Genomic DNA, 24,281 nt, shown 5'->3' on the forward strand with positions numbered 1-24,281 from the left:
AATCTGATGGGATGCGGTTCCTCTTAAAGGTCATCGATCAAGAACGAGACTGCAACGAGAGCGCAAAAATAATGAAGGGAACCTTTTTTCTTCTAAACAAACTCAAAATCACGAAGTTTGGAGCAGCGCTTCCCCTCCCCCCCCTCTCAGTATGCCGTGTTGAACTTCACTTTTGACTTTCTGAAACGTGTTGAACGTGATGGAGAAGAAGCAGAACTGTTAAAAAAAGACACCTTTAGTTTTTCTAGGTTTAGATATTTCAAATATGAAGAGCAACTGAAAGGTCATATTGTGTGGGAGGAATCCATGCATATGACTCATAACGAAAAAGTCCGTTTCTGTGTGCGTGTTTGTTTGTGTGGTGTGTGAGCGTGTGTGGATGTGAGAAAGAGACATATGTCACACTGATAAAAATTATTTCTGCAACATTTTTGCAACTTTTTAGACTGTAAATTGTCCTTCCTTAAATACTCAGTTACAGATACATAAATTAATTGGTGTACTATTAATTGTCCTATAATTAGCTGTAGTGTGTATGTAAATGGCTTCAAAGTTAAATTCAATTTCTCATACGTTCAATTAGACATTTTGATCTCAAAGACTTTTGCAGGGTGCACTTCATGTGACAGCCGTGTTTTCCTGTCATGCTTCAGACTAAAAATGCACCGCCAGCATGCAAACACGGTCAGTGTTACTTTGTCAATGGTATCCTTGTCAGCTGCACGGGGACGCAACTAAGATCAATGATGTTCGCTCAATTAACCTAATGGGTAAAATGTCAGGGTGGGGTAATGGAAGCGTCTGCGTGAATCTCTTTTCTTCGTGTAACTGCGATTACAAGCCAGATAGACTGCGGTGTCTGAGGGCCCAGAAAGGAGACAGTGGGTGAGGCCTGTCCCTCCTAAAGCACCCTGTGTCCAGAGCATAACTGGGTCAACGGAGACCGCTGGTTGGTGAGTTGGAACGATGCTGCTCGCTCACACACACAGGAATGAAAAGGAGGGGGGAAAAGGCAGGAAAAGAAAATCCTTGCCTTTGATTGAAGGATAATTAGAGACCGTTTGACCTATTTGTCCCCTTAAATAAACCGTTGGCCATTTAGTTTCGAGAGGGTTGAGCCCTTGGACCAACTGAACCCCCCCAATTATGCTTTTTAATGACAAATTTCCTGATCAAGTTCAAAGGTCTCCCCATTTCTCTGTCACAACTCACATTGGTATGTTAGGTCTGCAAAAGCAGTCTAACACAGCCAACAGAAAGCTGTCAATAAAGATAGTACGACATAATATATCAAACTAGAGATCATCTCATCACACCAAACAGGCTTCGCTGCCATGGCTGGTTAAGTGCTCTAAATGGCTTCTGTGGTACTTACCGGGCGTCTCCAGGACCACATTTTGCCATGATGACACACACAGACTCACAGAGTGAAATAATGACCAATATCACTGTTGCGGCTGGTAAAGATGTCATTTTTTCAACAGTTAAACCAGTGTTAACAAGCTATTTTTAAAGGACGTGTTCAAAGGTTTGTATTTAACACCACACTTAGATGTCCACATATTGAACAGAGACGCTGTAATTCCGTGCAGCTCCGACAGAGATCCTTGGGTTGTCAATGGAGGTCATTGTGTCTTAAAAGTCACTAAAATCATAACAGCAAAGATCACATTCAACCCCACAGAAGCAGATTGAATTGCAGCACAGATGCAATGTTAATGAGCTGAAATCAATTACCTTTACATACATTGACAAACTTGTTTTGTACTGTGTTATGTGTATGGTTGTGTAATGTAAATAGATAAAGTTGACACGAGCCGACAGGATGTCACACACATGGAGACCCTTAATATAACATAACTGAATGCACAGAAGGTGTCCCATGTTCACACAGTGTGTCCATAGGGACTTCTGCTCAGTTAGTCAGCACAATGGGAACCAACAGGTCATTTAGCGACCCGAGCCAAACACATTTTCCACAGAAATCCTGTACAAAAGGCTAATTACATATATGTATATATATCTATCTATTGTTCTGTCTTTCTAGATATTGTTATGAATGTACCAGAAAAAAACGAGTGACCAGTAAAATGAGCCCGCTTCCTCTTTATTTCCGGGTTGAGAGCTGGACTCCGGCTCCATTTGCATTCGTACAATATGTGTGTGGGCCCGAGTGATAAAGGCGGCCGAGAGAAAACTCACGGAAGTGACCAAACATATCAACTGTTGGAGGGCTTCAGCTGGTGCCTCGTGAGTGCGGCCTATGACTAAGATCGGAAGAGAGTAGGAGTGTGCCAATGTTGCCATACCAAAACTGCAGAGGGAATAAAAGGAGGTTAGAACGAGTGGAAGGTGATTGAATCGAGAATGGCTACACCAGATACGACCAAAAATAGGCAGTGTGTGTGTGTGTTGCTAGTGGAATTCCCCTTCATATTTATAAACATTTACATTTTATGAATAATTTGACCTCACAGGAGAATTATATGTATGTTGCCTGCTTTTCACACATTATGTACAGGATGTGTGTATGTTTGTGGCGTCTGTAAGACATGCAGTCATGGATGGGATAGCATGTAACCATTTCTTTCAATGAAACACAACACAATGTGTAGGGATTTTAAGGGGAAGTAAACTTGCTTCCTTCCTCTATAACTATCTCTCATGTTAACTTAGTTGGACACGTTATTGCACAGAAGCCAATGTTCTTTAAGGAGGAACTTGATGAGGCTCTGCAAGGCCATTGAACGTATGATGTGATGATATGAACCCTAACCCTGCCTCACAGTTCTGCTGTTGTTTATTGATACATGATTGTGAGTAATATCCCTTCCAAGAAAAGACAGTGGTTGAAACAAAAAGGGAAGTTCTGAGCTTCATCTATGCCAGTTATTCAATTTAATCATCCCTGTACCAGATTGTTCCTCCATTGTGTGGACTCACACCCTCACATCACGACGAGCCCTCCCTCATTCCCTTCATATCTCTCATCCCTGCTCCTCTCTGTCCCACACTACATGCCTCTCTATTTATACAGTTGAGTCAGTTTGCCACCGACAGCAGTGAGGGATAAGGAAGATTGAATCAGCGTGTATTAGAGAAACACCAAGCTTCCCTCCATCAATATACTCTCTTAAAAGGAAACACTGAGTGTCGCTGGGAATCACTGCAAGAAAAGAGGCTCACAATCACAACCCGGTTATCAAATAAGTAAAGTTTTTTACACATATTTTTTTTATGGATATCGCATCACTGGGGACTAAGTGGAATGTCCTCAGCATCAGCAGAGGCTCCAGAGAAGGAGTGGCGTATCACTCCAGCAGCACACTGGTCCAGAGGTGTCTGGTTTCAAAAGGCAGGCATGCTGGGAGCACAGCGTGGAGCACAGTGCGGAGCACAGCACAGCCAAGTGGACAACAATGGAAACATGCAGAGACACAGGTGTTTGTAATGGAAGCCAACGCGCCAGAGCGTGGGTTCATTTCCCCCACGTGTAAATATGTTGCAGTGCACATGGCATATGTTCATACACGCGCTGGCATGTCTGTGATACCTGGCAGATATTATGGCTGCGTGCTTAATGTGTTTATGAGTGTGTTTGTATTAGCTCACTGGTATTGATTCACTTGCACTCTAGGTGCACTTTAGCTCCACTCATGCATCCCTCCCTCAGGAAGGTAACACCTGCAAATGGGATCGAAGAAAGTGTTCCCCAAAAGAGCGGCGCGTGGTTCTGTGAAGTCGGCACAAGCAAGAAGCGAGTCGTGAAAAAAGAAAGGATGGATATTCATATCACAGTCATCGCCTCCCTCACATTATCCAGTTTCCCCTCTTACTGTCTCCATCCCTCCCTTTAACTCACTGGAGGATGCTAACCCATCAGGTCCCTTGGCTCCTCTCCATGGGATGATGTCATTTTGGATGACATCACCATGCAGCGTACGTGTGTGCAATGTGCGTGTGAGCTTGTTTGCGTGTGTGCGCGCCCCCTCCTCCTCCTCCTCCTGCCGCTCTCCCTCTGTTTCTCTCCTCTTGAGTGGAAGGTGCTGTTTGACACACACCCGCTATGCCCAGACCAGCAGCCAAACTGCTGTGCTAGCACAAGTATACTCGCAGAGAGCAGGGCAGCGATCACAAGGAAGGCCCCAAAAAGACAAAGAGAGAGGCGAGGTAGTCTTTGAAAGGAGCATTGGTGTGATGTGAAGGCAGAAATGCGGGAGTGGCAAAGACTTTGAGGGGCAAGTTGGTTTAATTACACAACATTGCTGCTGCCATAACACCAAACTGTAGACTGTTAATAGGTTTAAAACTAGTACAGTGCCGCAGACAGTCTAAACTTGTTTGGCTCTATTGTCTGTAGTTAACACTACATATATTTAACACTTCACTGTATAATGTGAAATTCTGATACACACATGGATTTGAAGAAATGATTCAACATTTTGGATATGCGCTTACTTAGTTAGTCGGGATGATCGACACCTTTTATGTATGTGAGGTCAATTTGAGTAAATATCAAGAAGACAGTTAGCTTGGCTTAGCACAAAGAGTGGAAACAGCTTGGAGTTCCTGCTCCCAGCCAACAAATATATAGTATATATAGAAACCACACTTAAACAAGTTAAACAAGGTAATAGTAACCTTTGCACAGCCTATTTTCTCTTTATGCTAAGCTATGTTAACCCCCAGCTGGCGGTAACTTGTTTGTCCTACAAGGCTAATATGAATTTTGTAAATGTGCAATGCCAGGCGTAGGTGGAAGACAAGCAGCAGGAAATCTGCTGAATTCTAAATAAAAAAATAAAAAAGTTGACTCTTGATTTGAAACTGGAAGAAAACAGCTATCTGCTGCGTTTAAGTTTGATATATATTTTTTGAGCCATACATACATTCAGACCTCCACCCGGCGCACATTTGGTCACTTTATAATATCATACCATGACTTCCTCCTTTGCTCTCAAAATAGTTCCCACGTCTGCTGGAGGGATTTGTCACTTGAATGTTAGCACATGGGAGCAGTTGGTCGAAGGATTGATGCTGTCCTTTGTAGAACGGTCTCAAATTAACAACCAACATATCTATAATTCACCAAATAACCGCTTAATATTTTTTAAATTAGGACCCCACCGTTGCACTATAGAATCCATCACCAAGGATCGATTTACCTTTTTGAGCTTGGCTATACACACATTAACTCCCACAGGAGACAGGAAATAATATGTTGTAATGATTCATATCCTTTACAATCAGTGAATCCTGGTAACAAGCCGTTACCCCCCAATTTTTGCCATGACTAATTTAGAACAAATATCATCTCACTCACGTACGAGTCTCGGTGCAGCAGAGGCACTCTCACGCCAAACACGCCTCAGCTTTATTGAGCGCAGTTGGCACGGCCTGAGCGAATGATGTCATCCTGCTCAATGGGCCAGCAACATGGGGATCAGCAACTTTCTGAAACGAGTAACGCATGGGCATTGACATCATGGTAAGATCGCAGCATTTTAGTGTGTTTTTATTTTCCTTCTCTTTCTATAGAGGGGACAATATTGAGCTTCGGAGACTGCGTGCTTACAAAAGCTGGTTTCAAATTACATGTTGCAAGTCTCAAAATATTGAGGCATGGTTGGAGGTTTTTATGTGGTGGTGCTGAGGAGTTTTGATAAATGGTTTTAGAGTCGGCCAGTGAAGTCTGTTGTTTCTCAGCCTGGGATTGTAACATGGTATGGTACAGATTATAACCAAGAGTTTGAAGCAATGACAGGCTCATTCTTAGAGGTGTGTGTGTGTGCGCCGAGGTTGGGGTATCATTATCAGTTCTATAACTAGATTGTGAGGTCCGGGCTTTGGTCATGGGGTTCACCCATCTGTCCTAAGAGTACAGGCCAAAGCCCCCGTCACCTCCACCTGCCGCAACCTCCAGAGGGGACCACCACTAATTTTAGAACAACAAGCAGGCTTGCCTTTGGACACAAAGCGGGGGGTTGCGGGTTGAGGGATCCTCCAGATTGTTGAAATACTGGAGCCCTCATCTTCATGCAAAAAGTACATTCCCTTGAGAAGTCTGAAGTGCACCGTGTTTTAAATATAAATAAAGAATATGTGAGACATTATTTAAATTTTGGACAAGCTTGTGTTCGGTAATGCTCTCGGGAGCAATTCTGCAAGCCTCCCCTAAGCACAAGCACATGTGCACTCCTGCCTTGCTTGCACCTGTTGTCCTATACGGAACATGCAGCCCTCCCTTGAACAGAAGGTAGAGCGCAAGGAATTTCCACACATGTATGGGCTGTGTGTTTGTGTGTGTGTGGCTATGTGGCAAATAGAGAGATGGCAAAAGAGGGAGGAGAGTGATAGTGGTTTTTTTTGTGAGAGATGTCTTAAATGAATGTCCTCCTGTTAAATGCACCTTCTCACTCCTGTGCGCTTTGAGCCCCCCTCTCTCCTTCCACTCTGTGGGCCTAAATGTCACCCCAACATTGACATGCTTTGGGTCATTTCATCTGATGGGATCTCCTGGGAGGAATTAGCATGTGCAAAAGAAAAGTCCATAGTTTTAAAAGCTCAGTGTTTCCAATTTGCCGCCACATGCTTCAAATTAGCCACGTATTTACTAAGGTCAGGCACTGGGCACACAGCCCTCGGGGGAGCCTGTGTAGTATGGGTTTGAGAGGGAGAAAGTGAGGGGGGGGGAAGCAAGTTAGTTTTAATGGCAATCCACCACTGCCATCAAAATACCACACAATTCTTTTTCAACTAAACAAATGCACAGAAGCATAACCGTTTAAACAAACTGTAAAGAAATGTCCACACAGATCCAGATAATTTAATAATTAAAATATTTACGTTCAGAAGACACCTGGCTCTGTTTCTAAACACACGTGGCTATTATTCTCAGGTCCTGTTTAACTGTCAGTTTTATTTTTCCTTATATGCAGAAAATTAACACAGTAGATGACAATACTATATTTTAGGTTATTTCAATGTTGGCTAGAGAGGTAGCTTTTTTTTCATTACAAGATTATTAATATTAGACATTTTTAGTTCTGGAGACATGCTTATTTGTTGCGAGGCCAAATGACATCCTTATCGCATCTGTTGTGTGCTTGTCTTGTTTATATCACGACTCAGTCTTGGGTAAGGCTCCTGGGGCCTGTTTCAATAAGGAGGTTCAACCAACTCTGAGTTAAAACTTGAACTCTGAGTTGACTTACCCTGAGATGGGAAACTCTGAGTTTTCGGTTACAGAACAGCTGAAATGAGTTAGTTCAATCAACTCTGAGTTGACCTACTCTGAGTTAAGCGCGTGCACCACAACTATAAAAAGCCATTATCAATGGAGCGCAGATATTACGAGTCACCATGGCAACAGCGCCAGACAAAAAGAGGTCTTCATATTTTTCACCAGCAGAACTGGATGTGCTTATGCAAGCATATGGAGAGTACGAACATATATTTTAAAAAAAAGCAACACGGCTGCAGCGGCGAAGGACAGAGAGTTAGCTTGGGAGAAAATAGCTGCTCGAGTCAATGCGTAAGTTTACATTTGAATTACTGTTATACAGTGTTGTGTGTAATTAATTTCTATGTAATCTAAAAACTGTAATTTAATTCCGTAATTTAAAGTAAAATCTGATGTAATTGCATTAAATGCTGCATAAACTATAAAGCAATTCTGTATAAAACAATAGTGGATTTAACATCAAATTTTAAAAGATATATTTTTTCAAGAATAATTCATGCAATTGTATAATGTTTATTTGAAAGCATTAAAAGTGCAGTTTCTTGTCTCTCCTTGTATTGTTCAAGTGGTTGAAGTTGATATGGGATTTAGAAAGTAATTAGTAATAAGTAGACCAATACTTTCTAGAGATAGTCATTATTACATTAATCTAATTACACTGTTGAAGAAGCCAGTTGTAGTTAGTAATATAAGTGACTTGCCCAACTGTTATAATATCAGAAGTGAAACTGGAAGAAGAGTGTGTTATTCAACCTAATTTTAATTTTCATGTAGGTGCAATCTTGCACATTATTACTGTGGATGGACCTCCTGTTGACATAGTCCGCTTCATTTTCGGAAGGTGCAATGATGGGAATATGTGTGCCATCAATGCATCCAACCACATTCGGAAATCCTAAAAGGAATTCTATTATTAGTTTACTTCCAGGGGTCGCAGCAATATGCTCTTAACTGAACGTCATTTATCAGGTTAGCCTCATTTAAACCGATTTATACATCACTGACCTGCAATCCTGTGAAACTCCTCTTTGATGGCTTTCACGGGTTTGTGCCCAGGAAACAGCACAAAAATTTGGAGAAAGCGCTTAAGAGCGAGGCACACTTTCCATACAACTCTGCAAACAGTAGCCTTACTGATATGTTCTGCATCCCCAATGTTATACAGAAAACTACCATTTGCAAAGAAACGTAATGCAACGCAAAGCATCTGCTCGGATGTTAGAGCACGGCCGCGATGGCTGATGTTTCTGATGTAAGGATGGATGAGATTATGGATGTATCTTATTGACTGTAAAGAAAAACGGTACCGCTCAAATAAAAATGAATATGGATATGACAAAAAATCCACTCTGGGTCTCAAAATCCTCTCCCGACGTAAATGCAACTCCCTACGGATTAATGCAGCCTCTTCATCCACAGGATCGTCCATAAAAGGACATGCCATTTCATTCACTTGATTTGATGCGCTCTGCGTGACTGAAATGTGCGCAATGAATGAATACCGAAAGAATGAATGAGGTGATTAAATACCACTTCCTCTTTAAAAAAGGGGAGGAGACGAAATAAACTCTGGGTTTCCCGAAGAAAACCTGCTCCCGACCAGGTTAGGTTCACAGAGTAAGTTGCCATGGTAACTGACTCTGAGTATAAGTTACCTCTCTTTCTGAAACAGGCTTGACTTACTCTGCTTTCTCAGGTTTAACATACCTCCCATTCTGAAACAGAAAACTCAGAGTTTCCCTCATTTCAGGGTTAACATACTCAGAGTTTTCACTTAACCTCCTTTCTGAAACAGGCCCCTGGAGTGTTCTGTGTGTGTGTGTGTGAGCAGAAGCATGTAAACAGGCACACACTTTAGTGTGTCTGCGTGCATGTGTGTGTGTGTGTGTGTGTGTTTGTATGTGTGTATGTGCGTGTGTGTGTTTGTATGTGTGGATGTGCGTGTGTGTGTGTGTGTGTGTGTGTATGTGTGTATATGCGTGCGTGCGTGCGTGCGTGCGTACGTGCGTGTGTGTGTGTGTGTGCATGTGTGTGCAGCCAAGCCTAAAAGCATTTAAAAGGGAATGGGAGAGGGTCTGGAATCCTGGGATGACATCATTATCCATGATGTCATTTCTGCAGGGTGACTTTGGCACATGTGATCGTTGGGGTGAGGTCACACTTTCACCTCTAACTCAATGAAACAGTAGGTCACTGCTCCACATGGAGCTATGTCAAATTTAGTAGTCAATTAGTCAGAACTTACAGTCTTAAATGCAATTAATCGTTTACTTTGTCTAAAAAACAGGATTCATTTTTGTAAAACTCAGTCTCAGCTTTTGAAATAATTGAACAGGACCTGGAATTTGTTTTTTGTACGGCATTATTGATATGATAAAGATTGTTTTGATGCGATAATTTATGATATGCTTTGTGTCAGCTCCATGTAGCCACCTGATTGTAAACTGATCCAACATATGCATTCATAGAATGATTTTGAAGAAAATGCCTCAGCTGGCCAATGATTACTTTTTAGAATGGAAATCATAAAAAAGAAAAATGGCTCTTTTAAATAAAGAGGCTAATTCCAGAATGCATCCAATCTTGAGAAAATAACCGACTGATCTTCTCTAGTGACCAATCACTTCATGGCGTCTTTGTTTGACTGCAAGTAGTCCGTGTGGAGTCCAAAAAGAGCAGACGTAATGGTAATACCGGAAGATATCAGTTACGATTTGTTTATTTGTTTAGAGAATCTGGTAGTGCACGTCTACTCTGGTACTTAAAAATTCTTATCAGACTGTTACTACTGAGCGGCACACACAAGAGGAATTCTTGGCCCGGATATCCGCTGGCTGCGACACCACCCCAGAAATAAAGCCCTTTGTCTCCCACTGGGAGAGTCGAGTCAGGGGCATCATTTCCTTTACAGAATACAACGCCCTCTCTCCTCCAACCACCAATTTCGGATAAGGATGACCTCTCCAAAAAATAATTAAAAGCAATAGAATTTGCTGGTTGCCCTCAGTACACCTCAAGCCTGTCTACGCATCAGCTGTAGCTCCTTCAGGCTCCAACATAACACACTCGGCAAATCATGCTGCGGAAGACAATGTTCCTCATTACTCTGTGAGAGTTCATTTGAGCTAAAAAAAGTTTTTTAGTACACCATTTAGCACTTTGAAACGTAAAAATAAAAGTTGCTGTTTTATCCTCGGAAACCAGGTGTCTGCTATTTCTAAATCCCCAAAACCTGGTTGCAGGAGAGAACCTCAAGAATAGCAACCGAGTGAGGGTCCCTCTTTCCCTCTATGTGTGAGGAGTTGTAGCAGCCGCTTGGGCCGCAAATTGTAAATCTGGAAACACACCTGACCTTTGGGCATTCTGACCGACTGAGTTCACATCGATACTCATCGATACTTCGTGAAACAGTGTAAAAAAACATAGACAATGTGTCAGTGGTAAAACTGAATCAGATTCAAGTAGAACCTGTTGGCTTCAAAACATGCATGCTTTCCTCCTGTGTCCTCCTCTGGCGTGTAGCTGTAGGTCTTTTGCATATACCCCTTCTTGACTACATCATTCTGCCAATAACCATCAATTTATCAAAGCATGAACCACTGTACTCTGTGTGTGTGTGTGTCTCTCTCTCACACACACACGCGCACACGGAGGCACACATGGAGCGCTCAAGGCAGGCTATCCATTCTCATTAGTACCCCGTTGCAGTTGGCTGACGGTAAACTGAGCGTGTGCCAAAGTCGTAAACCTACACACCCCTCCCGCCATTACCTCATAATTATGATATCACACAAGTGTCTCATTGTGATGACATCACACAACCCGATTCGAGGCCTTGCCTTTTTTGATTACATTACAGTTGGCCAGTACATGCCACGGCTCTTATCCCTGAAAAGCCAAGGACAAAGTGCAGACTGTAAGGCAGAGTCCAGCCTGCAGCGTAATTACCTGTTTTACTGTAGAGATGAAAGTGTCTGGTTTGCTGTCCAGTTAGATGAGCTGAGCGGTAATTCTTGTTCACACTCCGAGATGATGGTAGCATGGAAATTGGCCAGAACCCGTGCTGTATTTCCCGCGAATAACATTTTGTTCTTTCTGGTCACGAATAATGAAGTCAGTGGGCTTAATGTCTATCCATTCATGTCCCGATATAAATATTTGCTGACATACACCATTTCATGCATCACTCAAGAATGATTGTGTTTAAAATGCCAATGCGTTTATTGAACTGCATCGGATGAGGAAATTCATTGCCGTTCTAAGGTGAGCACATGAAATATTGACGAGAGTCGTTTTGGTTGAGTGGAAAAATGACAGTTCTGACATAAAGGACAGATCCTTCATTGGAACAATTTCGCTAAAAGACTTACTAGTTATTTTATGAAGCGGCCCGGGTCAATCCATCTTGTGAGGTAAGTTAAAGGCTACACACGGCGATCTCTCAGCCATCCAGTACCTGTCACTGCTGCGTAGTCGCTCGACCTCCCCTCAGCACAAATGCTTTCATCTGTTTGCATTCCTGTCTGTCCTCCGCTGTCATCCAACATCTGCTTTTCCCTCACAGTAATGACTCTCAGATTATGGATTGTGTCGAGGGCTGTGAAAGTTTGAAGATCAACGAAATAAAAAGCAGCATCTAAACACCCCAAACCTCGGGGTTTAAGCTCTCAACATCCTTGATAAGAGATGATGCGCAATACACGGTGACAGCAGTTTGGTAACTAACCCAAAAGTGTCCTTCAAAGCTTAGAATTATTCTAAATACTGGTGATTTTATTTGCCTTAAGGGGGAATTTCAAATAACAACAGCTGTGCCACAGCTGTGCTGTGACGTACACATGCATGCACACAAAGCCCCTGTGACACACATAGACAGCGTGTCACCCTCCAAACTGTAGATTTATTTGGCATGAATATAATGACTTTGCTCCCAATTTATCCCAGGATGCCTGTGAACGATCCGGATAATCTTTTAATGGCCCGAGTTGTTGACTGTCTGATTGCACAGACCATAAATCTGGGTGAGAAAGGGCCCCTCCACACCTCTGGGTCCCCTTTGTGAGTTTGAGTTTAAAACGGGATCCCTTCGAAGTGAAATTCAAGACACCTTTGTCTGAGATATTCAGTGATTTTTTAACGTCCCACCGGTGGACTCAATGAAGACAGTTGCAACAGAGGAATTGAAAGTGCCTAATGCAAATATGTGGGACATTTTTAAAAAGGGAAAGGAGAGAGACCACAAAACAGTCTGAAAGCCCACACTTAGTTTTCTCTTGAGCATCCTTGACCACCAGCGACTACACAGAGATCACATGGAAGGCTTGAGGAAATAGTTTGACATACTGGCTGCACGGCTGAGATGTTGTTGAGAAGAGCTCTCAGAGCTTTACGGGGTCATTTATCTGCAGCCGGCAGGTGGTTAGCAAGTAGAAACAGTCTCAAATTCTCCATGTTATATCTTGGTCATTTAGTTTAAAAAGGCCGTTGTCATAAAAAGTCAACATCTTTATTAGAGGTTTTTGGGGTTGCAATTTGGTTAGCCTTTGTGTAAAAGCTATACGGCTGATGGCATCAACTCTTCAGGACAAAACTATTCATTCAAATGTGTGTAGCAATAGCACAGCTGTGTCTTTATGCTAGCTAACTGACTCAGCGATTGGTCATTTGGATCAAGTTTCCAAAAAGAAACCTGGGTGTATTTCCTTAAATAAGAGTTTTTTTCTTTCATCCTTTGAGTTGAACTTTTCATTTGGACACCAACACATACACTGATGCTTGAGCAAAGAGCCAGTACAGTTGCTCATCTGGTTCTGGTGCGAATCCCCCGACACGACCCAACCGTCAACAGTAGAGTCACAGAGAAAGGGGCCTGGAATTGATGAGGTCTCATGAATAAACAAATAAACACATTTCATTCACAGTGCTTATTCTAATTACAGCCCTGGACATGTGCTGAGCGGTCTCTAATTTCTCTCTGAGCAGAGAGACGGCGGAGCCGTCTGCGGCAGACCTGCAGTCGGCAGATGTAATTACAGAATCATTTCTGGTCCCTGGTACAGCGAGACAGAGGGAGGGAGAGAGAGATTGATCCTAGTAAACAATAATTAGGGTTGGGCATAGTGTATTGTGGGACGTCTACTCGGTGAGACAGAGTAAAGAGAGGGAAAGAGGAGACGAGCAGGGATCATGGGCTGATAGACCTAAAGGGGGGGGGGGGGGGGGGGGCTATATTTTAATGAGGATTCGCACGGCATTGGGTGCTACAAATAAGGCATCTTGTATATATTAATAAAACAGTTTATTGTATATATCACTGCTGATTAGTTGATCATGATTCATAAACTTTGAGTTGCTGTCACGGTTTGGTCTCCCTTCCTGTTTTAGTTTGAAGTTTCATGTTCCTTGTGGTCCTGGGTTAACTTCACTTCCTGCCTTGTCCCGTGATTGCCTGAGTGTTTCCACCTGTGTCCAATCACCTGCACCTCCCTCGTGTATTTAAGCCCCGTGTGCCTGTTGTCCCCTGTCGCGTCATTGTCTAACGTCACTCGTTGTTGGAGCACGTCCAGGTTTTGTTTTTTGAAATAAAGAGCACTTCTCGTGGAAGACCCTGCATTTGAGTCCTGCTTCCGCCTGCACCAGCACCAATCCTGACAGTTGCTCAAAAAGACAGATGGCACTAAAAAGCTGTGGCAGCCCAACTAAGAAATGTATTTGTTCCTTGTGTGAAATGTTTTACAAAACAGAGAGTTCTTAGTGGTATAGTTCTCCTATCTTTTTGGAAAATTCCTGTAGACAAAACAAATAAAGTTAAACTGTTGGTTTAATTTCTCAGATTAAAAACCATGGTAAAGTTTGATAGACCAATCTATGTATTTTTTCACATTGTCACACACAGTACAGTTTATCTTCAAGCTGCTGCGTGCATTTAGGGAGAGGGGAAACACCACATTAAATGAGAGGCCTCCCCCAGAGCAACGGATGCTGGGAATAACGTGTCACCATGTCATGGAGTGAGGAGGAAGAATACTTTACGGGAAGGAATAGCTCCCCAATGAGAGGAGTGGACGGAGAACATTGTGTGTGTGCGGCGTGTGTGCTAAATCTCAGACTTTACAAACACACATGGGGGAATAGTGTTTTGGTGATTCTTGCATTCCCAACATTCCTTCCTGTGAATTTCCAGTCAGCATGAGGCTCACTGTTCCAGAGCTCTGACATCACAAGGGGGTTCCACACTGCCTTCCACATTCTGCCTCCTCTCTCACAATCCCACCCATATTTGGAAGTAAGAGGAAGGGAATCCCAGATGATGACTCAAGGGCTTCCGCAGTTAAGCGGAATTCTCTCCACATCTGTTTTGTGTGTGCTCTTGTCTAGTGTTAATGTGTGCATTACCTCCCTGAGCTAATGCTGATCCGATGGGGAATTTGAAATGTGGCTAGAACAGCTGCACATAAAGCCTGTGTCTGAATCTATACAGAAAATGCATCATGTTGTCTTTCTATTTATAACTTGCTTCCCTAGGCAGCAATGGCGGTTAAACTGTATACGTTCGCTCTTGAAATCAAGCTTGTTTTACCCTATAAACCCTGAAAGATGAACAACGAAGTGGGTACAAAAACACTGCAGCACGTGGTGGTGCCATCACAGCTCGAGGCTGAGTCGATATGTAAGCTGTAACCGTCACCCCGATTTGGTCCCACCACAAATGAGGCCACAGAGATAGAAAGAACCATGGGGCTGTTCAATGTGCTCCGTAGAGTGTAACCAACCGTCTGCTGCCTGCTGGCTGCAATAAACTCCTACCTCCACAGAGAAGTTTATTGGAATCATCTTAATTCTAACGAGAAATACCAAGCTCAAATGGGAATTATGTAGGAAAGAACAAAGCAGAGCTTCAGGGGGAGACGGCCGAACAGATATGTCTTCTTTTCGTTGGATGTTTGGGAAGGGATGGAGAAGTCTAAGGGTCTGGGTCTATGAAGCCATATAAAGGCCCAAATTTAGCGCTTTGTTCTCGGCTGCAAGCTGGTGACAGAGGACTGGGCTCTCTGGGGATGTCTGTGGTCCAGCATATCAGAAAGGCCGCTGTTGTTCTCCCTGGCAGTCAGAAACTTAGACGTTCCCCTCAAGTAGCCCAAAAAGAAAGAAAGCTTTCATGGAATATTCTGGTTAGCCACACAGACAGTTGTGTACGATACCCTCGGGACCCATAAAACTAGTAATTCACGGACAATATCTCACCCACGCTCTCTTTGCCACAGTCCACAGCAACATAAATCTAGCAAATTTTAAGGAGGAGATGACGTCCAAAGGGTTTGGACTAGAGCATGTGTTGATCAAATCTGGGCACGTCGGGCTGGAGGGCAGGATTTTAAAACGGGTGAAATAAAAAGTGATACAAGACACATTAAACTGAAAAGGTAGAAGGAAAGATGAAAATTCAAATTAGCTAGTTTGAAGAACATGAAACCATTAATCACCTTGCAAAGGCTCTAGTTTTCTACATCATGCTGCTCCACTCAGTGACACTCCCCCGGCAAGGCGATCACCCAGGACTCAAATCCTTCACTACTTCATAACCAAATCAAGTGGAATAAAAAGGCTTAGTGTGTTGTGCAGTGGATGTCTCAGGGTAGGAGGGTAATCAGCAGCTCAAAAGTGCTATCAAACCGCTAAACTGTTTAACAAATTGATGACACAGTCATCTAACGGAGATGACAACACACACAAGCAGGCATCGCACCCTCATTTTAGCATGAACATACAAGAGGGAAAAAAAACAAAAAAACAAGTGACTCACTGAACACACAGTGTCATATCCTGAGCGAGTGAAAGAGATCCTCCTCTTACAGAAGACAGATGGATACCCCAATCTGCTGTGTGTCAGTGTGCCAGAGGACAATAGGTCCCCAAAAAACCTGCAGCAGGGACCGGAGACGTTTTGACTGTTTCTAAAACCAAATCACAATTCATGAAATATCAGTTTACTGACGAGGAAGAAACCTGTTTGTTGCAAACCGCCGATGTTACCATAAACGTATTTTTGCATGGTTCTTGAGCGCATCCTAGCGGCTGTATTACGGTACTGCACGGTGATATGACGTCACTGCGGAATGTTCCACATCGTTAAAAACAGGGTGAATGGGGTGAAATAAAATAATATAACGTTGTGTTTCTAGTCTCCTTCTAAGCTGATTTTATTGAGGAGGTTTGCATTTGTTTTGAAAACCATGTTAAAAGAAGATTGTTTTAAAAAGCAATAAAAAACCATCTGAAGGCGTAATAATGAAAGTGTGTTTTTCTCCTGTGAGACGAGCGCAGAAAGTGCTCCGCGAGGCGCCTTTTCTGAGCTCATGTCAGGCAGAAACTAGCCTCCAGGCTCAGTGGACAAAGCAAACATTCAAAATCCATCAAGTTAAACTGCATCCTACATTATGGCAACCAAAAAGAAGCGAACTCCAAATGTTCACAATAACAGCCGGGTTGTCATTGCTGCAGGTAGGTGAAGACTAGCTAGCGGGGACTAAGCTAGCGTTAGCTCGCTATCTAACGCTATCTAACGCTAACTAACGTTACGTAGCTAAACGTGAGCAAAGTTATAAACATGATGACATTGATAACAGTCATCCCTTAAATTAGGTCATTTACTTAAAGGTAACATTAGATGTGTTTGTCATTTGGCTGCCATGCCTCCAGCTTTAGGAAATAAAGTGTTACTCACAAGTAAAATGTCATTAGTTATTTAACGTTTCTTTGTTGCATGCACAATCATGACGTCAGTGCTTCCATCAGTGTCGACTTTGCAGGTTAGCCCTCAGGTTGACATGCAACGTGACAGTGCTGCTATCTGAGAGACTGCTCCATGGTGGATCTTACCTTACATCTGCTCTGGTGTCCGCAGACTCTGCCATCGACACTCAGAAACACAACAGTGACCCAGCTTTCGTGAGACTAAGGGATCCTACCACAGGTCAGTCTTTATTAATGTATTATTTTGTTATCAGAAGATTAGGATGTTTTTGTCAACTACTGCATTACAATGTCAATCTTAAGTTCACTCCAATAACAGAATGTTAAATGATTTAAGAGGAGTCACTAAATGTAAACATAACTGTAGGTTTTTTTTTTAAAGAAAATGTCTTGCAGATCAATATCAAAAGATGAAAGTTGTTTGTATCCCTAACAGAACTCTATTAACATGTCATAATGTGATAAAAGCCAAACATGAGGTTGTGTACAAAATGAAAAATATAAATAAATAAATATGTACAAAAGACAAGCCACGTTTCTCCAGCAGTCCATTTCCGTATCATGTGGAAGTCATTGGAAGATAACGCAGTTCCTCTTTTTTCCCCATACTGCAGATGCAACATCTCTATATATGCTGAGTGCTGGTGATGTACAGCTGTTTGAGGTCAAAGCGTTTGTAGAAGATTTCCACTCCTGGTTTGTTGGCCAGACTGTACAGAGAGGTTGGTCTCATCCCTCTTTACAGAAGCAACCTGGACATGATTACAGACACAAGATGTTGGTTTGGTGATGTTAACTCTGTACATTTAGATATTTAGTGGTGTTGCTCTTTTATTCTGTAACGTTTACTGTGGTCTGGGTTCAGGATTTGACCATGTTAATCAGGTGGAAGTGTTGGACTCTCTTTTTCCAAACAGATGGACGACTTCTCTTTGTAACGCCGATGGATCCTCTCTATCTAATCCTACCCTATTTGATCAAATCTGGCAAAGAGGTAAGATACTGAAATCTGCATTGATCTAACAACTGTTGTCTGTGTTGTGTTTTTGGGCTGATCGCTGTGGTCTAAAATAGTCTTGTTCTGCCCATTGAAGTATGATACAGAGGGTGGTTGATAATCTAATATACGTAAGCACATTGTAAATGTTGGGCCTTCAACATGAAAAGGAATTCACTGCTTTACCAGAATATTTAACCTCACCACAAATTAAAATAAACCACATTTCTGGTTTATCTTTCTATTATTCTGTATGTCCCTTGCGGCTCAGGGGAAGTTTCAGCCTGTGGATCAAGTCGTTATGGATGATGAATTCCCAGCTTGCTCAAGGCTGCTGAGCTGCACGCGCTCTCTGGCCTCTCTGCACCACATTACAGAGGAAAAAGGTGGCGTATTTTTGAAGCTCCAGTATTCTGCTGATTGCATTGTTTGAATGCTGCGTTTCATTCATCCAGAAGTGGGAACACAGAGGTTCCACCGATACAGTCAGGAGAAGACAATGAACTGGTTGAAGAAAAAGGTATTCAGAAGACTTTGTAGCCACTGTTTTTACCTAAAATCCAACAGTAGAATTGCATAATTTAGTTGAACTTGTTTGTGTAGGTGGAGAGGACAGTCAGCGTGCTGAAGGCGCGAAATATCTCTGTGGGAGAACGCGTCAAATCCACAACATACATCACAATGAAGTCTGAGTTGGATTACCGCAACGGTACACTGCCTCAATCAGAAGCCACTTCACTTTTTAAGTCCCATCTGTGTCATATTTTCCCCCTGTAATGAGGAAGTTGATGTTGATATTGACCAATAGATGGCAGTAATACTGCACCGTTTACATCACCCAGGAGTTGTAATCCTAAAACATAATTTTCTAAATCCAAAACCTTTTACCAAAGTTAAAGTATGATTATGTTACTAATTATCGGCCATTCTTGTTGATACAGAGGACTACCTACGCTATGCTCATGGCCTGGTATCCGAGTACCTCAGCCAAGACCTCAGCAAAGACCTCCTCACGCACTTGCAGTAAGTCCAGACTTTAAAACATGTGTAAGACGTGGTGGTTATTAACACTGAGGCAAAGCAGTGATCAAGAACCCCTCCTCTGGCTTCCCCCCCACAGGTTGCCCGAGCTTAAAAGCCCAAAGGAGACAGAACCCCCTTCCAAGGTAATATCCCGTCTTTTGTAGACATGTGACATCAGTATACAGGACTGTCTCAGAAAATTAGAATATTGTGATAAAGTTCTTTATTTTCTGTAATGCAATTAAAAAAACAAAAATGTCATGCATTCTGGAAACTCCCTTGCAGGTGTTTCGAGTTAATTAGACGATTCAAGTGATTAGTTGAATACCCTACTAGTATACTTTTTCATGATATTCTGATATTTAGAGATAGGATATTTGAGTTTTCTTAAGCTGTAAGTCATAATCATAATCAGCAATATTAAAAGAATAAAAGGCTTGCAATATTTCAGTTGATTTGTAATGAATCCAGAATGCATGACATTTTTGTTTTTTTAATTGCATTACAGAAAATAAAGAACTTCATCACAATATTCTAATTTTCTGAGACAGTCCTGTATATTATTCTCTTCTCCCTGTGCCCTCTGACTCCCCCCGCCCCCCTGCCCTATACGCGGTGTAATGCTTGTAGCTTGTAGCCGTGTGTTTCTGTGATTTAAAAACTACACGTGGGTGCTCTTTGTCATGTAAAGCTTGTCTCACTTCCTTGTTTTGTCAGAAACGGAAACTTACGGACAAACCAGTGGAGGCCGAAGAGGACTATACCAAATTCAACAGTGCAGAGTTTGCGCGGAAAGTGAGTGTACACGGAGCGGTCGGCCTGAAAGGACCCAAACATTGATTCGCTCTGAGCATCATTGCTTTGTTGATATTGCAATTACTAATAGTCGTCTCTTTGCTTTCATTGAGGACCTTGGGTGATTGTCAGTGTAGCTCTTGATTGGTTTCTTTGGCATTCACATATGTTATTTTCTCAAATAAAAATGATGTTCAAGATGTATAATGAAAGATATAGAATTGTATTGATTTGAATCTTTCTCCCTTTTTCCAGCCGCCCAAGAAGATGACTGCGGCTCAGAAATCTCTGGCCAAGGGGGACAAGACAGGCATGAAGACAATGTCCTCCTTCTTCAGCCCCAAGGTCAAAGCAGAAAAGAAATGAGCTTTGTTTAGTTTCTGGTTCTGTACATGAAACATTTGTAATAAAGTAAAAATCGTTTTCTGTTCAATCTGTTCATTGTACATTATGGTTTGAGTGAGATTAGAATAAGAATGAAAGATAAAATGGCAAGTTAATTGCTATTATTTTAATAGCACGTATTAGGCTTCAAAAATATGGCTTTAAAGGACACTTTACCAGTGATGGAATATTAGCTAATTTAAGTACTTTTACTTTATAATGGGGAGTATATTCAACTCCTTTCTACATTACATTTATATCTGTTGGACCAGTGGTTCTCAACTGGTCTGGCTCCGGGACCCACCATCACCCCTTAATGACAAGCCGCGACCCAAATCGATCTGTCAACGGGGGGGTGGGGGGGGGGTGCGAGCGGTTGTCTTTGCGGTGCCAACTGAAAACATGGACGGACGACCCGGCAAAACCGACACTCCGCTGCATTTTTAATTTTTTTTCCATGCTACGGCCCGCGACCCACTAAAAACGGGTCAGCGACCCACCAGTTGAGAAACACTGTGTTAGACTATGGTATTTTCTACTCTGAATACTTCTACTACTGTAGATAACCCAAATTTAACTCAGGGGAACTCACCTTGCTAAACTGAATCAGAGATTCACCTTGTGGCCAGTCTTATAGTCATGAAGGACATGGTTGCAATTAGCAGCTTTCTTCAATAATGCACAAATCACAGCAGTCGGGTCTGATCCATAAACTGCAAAACCCAAATTCTATCCCGCTATTCAATTTTGTTAAATTTATTAAGATTCTGGTAATCTTGAGACATTAAATGGAATTCTTATTAGACCATGCTGTAAAAAGCATCAATTTTATGTTCTCTTATTTAAGGTGAATGTATTTATAATCATATTGAAGGTTATATTGATCAAGGATTGATCTGAAATAAATTAAACTAGAAAGGCCTTTTTGCCAAAGCAGAAATTCATTGCCTTGTCATACTGGGTAGGTTATTCATCCATGAGAATGACTTCTACATGCTACTACATGTTTACTCTGAAACACCAGGAATTAACTTGATCACCTGGACAGATTTTTTTTGTTTGTCTCTTGTGCAATTTCTTTATTAAAATTCCTCCTGAATATTTAATAGTGCAGATTGTCTGCACAGAGTTTTAGCAGATCTGGGAGGGACTCAACAGAGTGGCGGTGCCGGTGCTTTCAAATGTCCTATCAATCTTCATAGCTTTTTTAATTTGGGCTTGAAGCGCAGCGTCTGGAAGGCACTCTCCACCACTTTGGGCAGATGGATCGGGTTCCTCTGCAGACGCAGGCGGCTGCTCGTGGACCCGCTCTGGTTTTTCTTCTTGGGGGCGCGTTCACTGGTACGCTCGCGAACCGTTTTCTGCCCGGAGCCATCTGCGACCAGAGGGACCCGCAGCACCCAGTTGGAGTGGAGGTCGTGCTCGGCCGAGCTGGAGGCCACTGTTGAGGAGAGAAGAGCACAGAGGAAGAACCTGAGCCGAGGCTGTTACTGTGAGACCAGGAGGGGTTTGAACTAAGCGGCGACCACCTGGGGTTTCATGAATAAACAAGTATCTTACATATGTCTCGGTTCTTAACCACACTTTGACCTTTACCGAACGAACAAGTGGTGGAAGGAGAATAACGAGACACATTGTGATGTTTACCGGGATAACCTTTGGTGTAATCAATAGCACTAATAAAGTCTTCACAGACATATTTATTTAGACATTTTAAACACATTGTGCTTACTTTTGAAAAATATAAGTAAAAGTATAACCATGTAGGTATATTTCATAACACCGTGTGGGTGTAATTGCACTACTTCAGTATGACAAGCATGACTTTAGCTGTAAGGAGTGTTAGAATGTAGCTGGTCAAAGTGGAGTTTATCCATGGTACACTACAGGATGCGCGGGTGTACGATGGATTAGTGTCTGGGCCTTAAGTGCAGTACTTGAGTGAACGTCCATCTCTGACCTGAGCCCTCTTAAAATACTTAAAGGGACAGTTCAAAATGAAAAACATGTTTTCTCTTACCAGCAGAACGTTTTGTCAACCTAGCTTGTTTTGGCGTGAGTTCTCTTTGTAGACGTCTGCCTTTTCTTCTGTCTAAAAGGACTTTACTATGGTGGTGCTCCGCAATTTCTCTTTGGAGAAAGCATTACCTGGTTTCTCAAGACAATCCACAGACCAGAAGCATGCATCTATGCTTTAGGTTACGAGCTTACCCAACACCCTTAAACCAGCTAACATCACAGCTTAGACACAACTATTGTTTACATCTGGTGTCTTACTATTGTTGATCAAAATGACTATAAATCAATTAATAAAAAGCTGAACGGTTTACTCAGTTAAAGAGAGGGATTTTAAACCCACCTATGAAGTCCACATCAGCGTGTCCATCATCCAGATACGGTTTGCGCAGAGGTTCGCTGTCGCAGCCCGCGATCACTGCATCGAAGAACTGCAACGTGGCCTCCTCGCTGGGGACGGGGGGCGCGGAGGGTTTGGCCCCCGATATCTGCAGTTAGAGAAAACGTCTGTGATGCCGCCCACCACGTGCCCGAGGACATTTGAGTCAAGCTTACCGGCTGTTCCTTTGTAGGCGGAGGGGGTGCAGCCCTCTTCTTAGAGGACACCGTGGTCTTGGAGTGGTTACTTTTCAAGTCACTCACACTCTGTGTGTATTGTCGTCTCAAAGTCACGAGTGCTTCAAGGTACTCCAGGCAGTTCTGATTCTGAGAGTAGAGCCATATCCTGTCCTCTTGTCTCTGATAATAGTACAAGGTCGACTCAATGCTCACTGTGCTCTTGCTCCGTTTTAAAGTGGAGCCGCCGGCTGTGCGAGTTTTCTCACCCACCACGAGCATGGAAGTGCTGCGGACCAGTCTGACGGTGCAGGCGCTGTGGTAGTCCTGCTCGGACCGAATCCCACCTCCGCCACCCTGCCCCCTGAGTCCGTGGTGGTTGGGACGGAACGCATTATTAATCTTCTTAAACATCCCCCTAAATGGAGTCTTTCAGGGTTACAGACTTAACTTCCTAAGGGTTCGTGAAGCATCCATCCATTTCCCCGTGAAGCGGACCGGTGTCTCAAAACAAACAAACGCCTGTAAACCCGACAGGGGGGCTGCCTGCCGGGAGCGGTCGTTGTCCAGGGTCCTGAAGGTGCAAAGCGGGCTGCTCTCCAGAAGCAGGTCCGAGTCTCTCGTCTATCCTGACCTCACCATGTCGCCACTGTCACTGGGTGTTGCTCAGCAACATTGCTGTAGCAGCAGGTCGGTAACTCGACACTTTGTACTGCCATTACGGCCGAGATGTGTCAGATATCCGGACTCACACGAGACTTAGTGGACAAAATAACAACACGCAACAAATCGATCTCTATTTTCTCTACTAGTGCTTATGAATGTGTTCTTAAAAAAGCAAATATTAGAAAATAATATCTATCATTGTTTGAATTGCAGGTGGGTTAAAGTGTTCAAATTTCCAAGGTTTATATCAAATGGCTGTAAAGAAAAAAATAAAAACTTCCAGGGGGCGCTAGAGAGACATTTATTAATCCCCAAATGCGCGACCCCAAGAATATCTAAATGTTACCCACTTCTGATGCACACGCCAACATTCAAGAGTTTTTGAATATGATAAAGGCCTCAAAAGTGCGATTGTAGAGGCGAAATAATAATAATAATTCTTCAAAACAATATGACTTTCATTCAGCTCAGACCCTAATAATAGCGTTACACGAATGAGCAGGATATTGTAATGAAGTCGTCGCAGTTGTATGATGGGGACTTATGTCTAGCTTTCCGCTCCTGATTAATAATAAAACATGTTCTCTCGTGTTTCATGCGTTTCTGTCTGGGTGCTGCAAACAAAGGAAGTCTCAATACAAGTCTAAGGCAAATCATACATGCAGACAAGGTACTTTCATCTTGGAAAAATCTGTGGCTGTGAATACAGCCTGAAAAGCTTCCACCACTTTCACCAGATATAAGATTTAAAAGAAAGTTGCAAAAATAAACCACGACGAAGGTTTATCTGGTGAAATTAAGTATCATTACAATGTCAAAATTTACAGATGGATCAAATAAATGCAAAAA

At 42.6% G+C, this 24,281-nt stretch overlaps 2 protein-coding genes across 2 annotated transcripts; one reads left to right on the forward strand and one right to left on the reverse strand.

Annotated features, from left to right (window-relative positions):
• Positions 1-16,543: 16,543 nt before the first annotated feature.
• Positions 16,544-20,234, forward strand: rnaseh2b (ribonuclease H2, subunit B). Its single transcript, XM_037488624.2, has 11 exons — positions 16,544-16,744; positions 17,148-17,216; positions 17,611-17,718; positions 17,914-17,990; positions 18,265-18,379; positions 18,449-18,513; positions 18,597-18,702; positions 18,935-19,016; positions 19,114-19,159; positions 19,734-19,811; positions 20,067-20,234. The coding sequence occupies exons 1-11, from the start codon at positions 16,681-16,683 to the stop codon at positions 20,175-20,177; spliced, it is 921 nt and encodes a 306-aa protein (XP_037344521.1). The 5' UTR covers positions 16,544-16,680; the 3' UTR covers positions 20,178-20,234.
• Positions 20,235-20,567: 333 nt separating this feature from the next.
• Positions 20,568-24,257, reverse strand: LOC119228334 (uncharacterized protein C13orf42). The gene is made up of 3 exons (XM_037487708.2): positions 22,767-24,257; positions 22,555-22,699; positions 20,568-21,636 (listed from the first exon to the last, which is right to left on the reverse strand). The coding sequence occupies exons 1-3, from the start codon at positions 23,178-23,180 to the stop codon at positions 21,392-21,394; spliced, it is 804 nt and encodes a 267-aa protein (XP_037343605.1). The 5' UTR covers positions 23,181-24,257; the 3' UTR covers positions 20,568-21,391.
• Between the last annotated feature and the right edge of the window lie 24 nt (positions 24,258-24,281).

The sequence above is a fragment of the Pungitius pungitius genome, chromosome 10 (genome assembly GCF_949316345.1).
Source record: "Pungitius pungitius chromosome 10, fPunPun2.1, whole genome shotgun sequence".
NCBI classification, from domain to species: Eukaryota; Metazoa; Chordata; class Actinopteri; order Perciformes; family Gasterosteidae; genus Pungitius; species Pungitius pungitius.

Bases quoted from the DNA above. Each gene is read 5' to 3' on its own strand.
- rnaseh2b (XM_037488624.2), top strand. From the start codon at position 16,681: ATGGCAACCAAAAAGAAGCGAACTCCAAATGTTCACAATAACAGCCGG. The intron at 18,380-18,448 runs GTGGCGTATTTT...TCATTCATCCAG, and splicing joins CCACATTACAGAGGAAAAAG to AAGTGGGAACACAGAGGTTC. The intron at 19,812-20,066 runs GTGAGTGTACAC...CCCTTTTTCCAG, and splicing joins GTGCAGAGTTTGCGCGGAAA to CCGCCCAAGAAGATGACTGC.
- LOC119228334 (XM_037487708.2), bottom strand. From the start codon at position 23,180: ATGTTTAAGAAGATTAATAATGCGTTCCGTCCCAACCACCACGGACTC. The intron at 22,700-22,766 runs GTAAGCTTGACT...CTCTAACTGCAG, and splicing joins CGCCTACAAAGGAACAGCCG to ATATCGGGGGCCAAACCCTC. The intron at 21,637-22,554 runs GTGGGTTTAAAA...TCTCCTCAACAG, and splicing joins CGCTGATGTGGACTTCATAG to TGGCCTCCAGCTCGGCCGAG.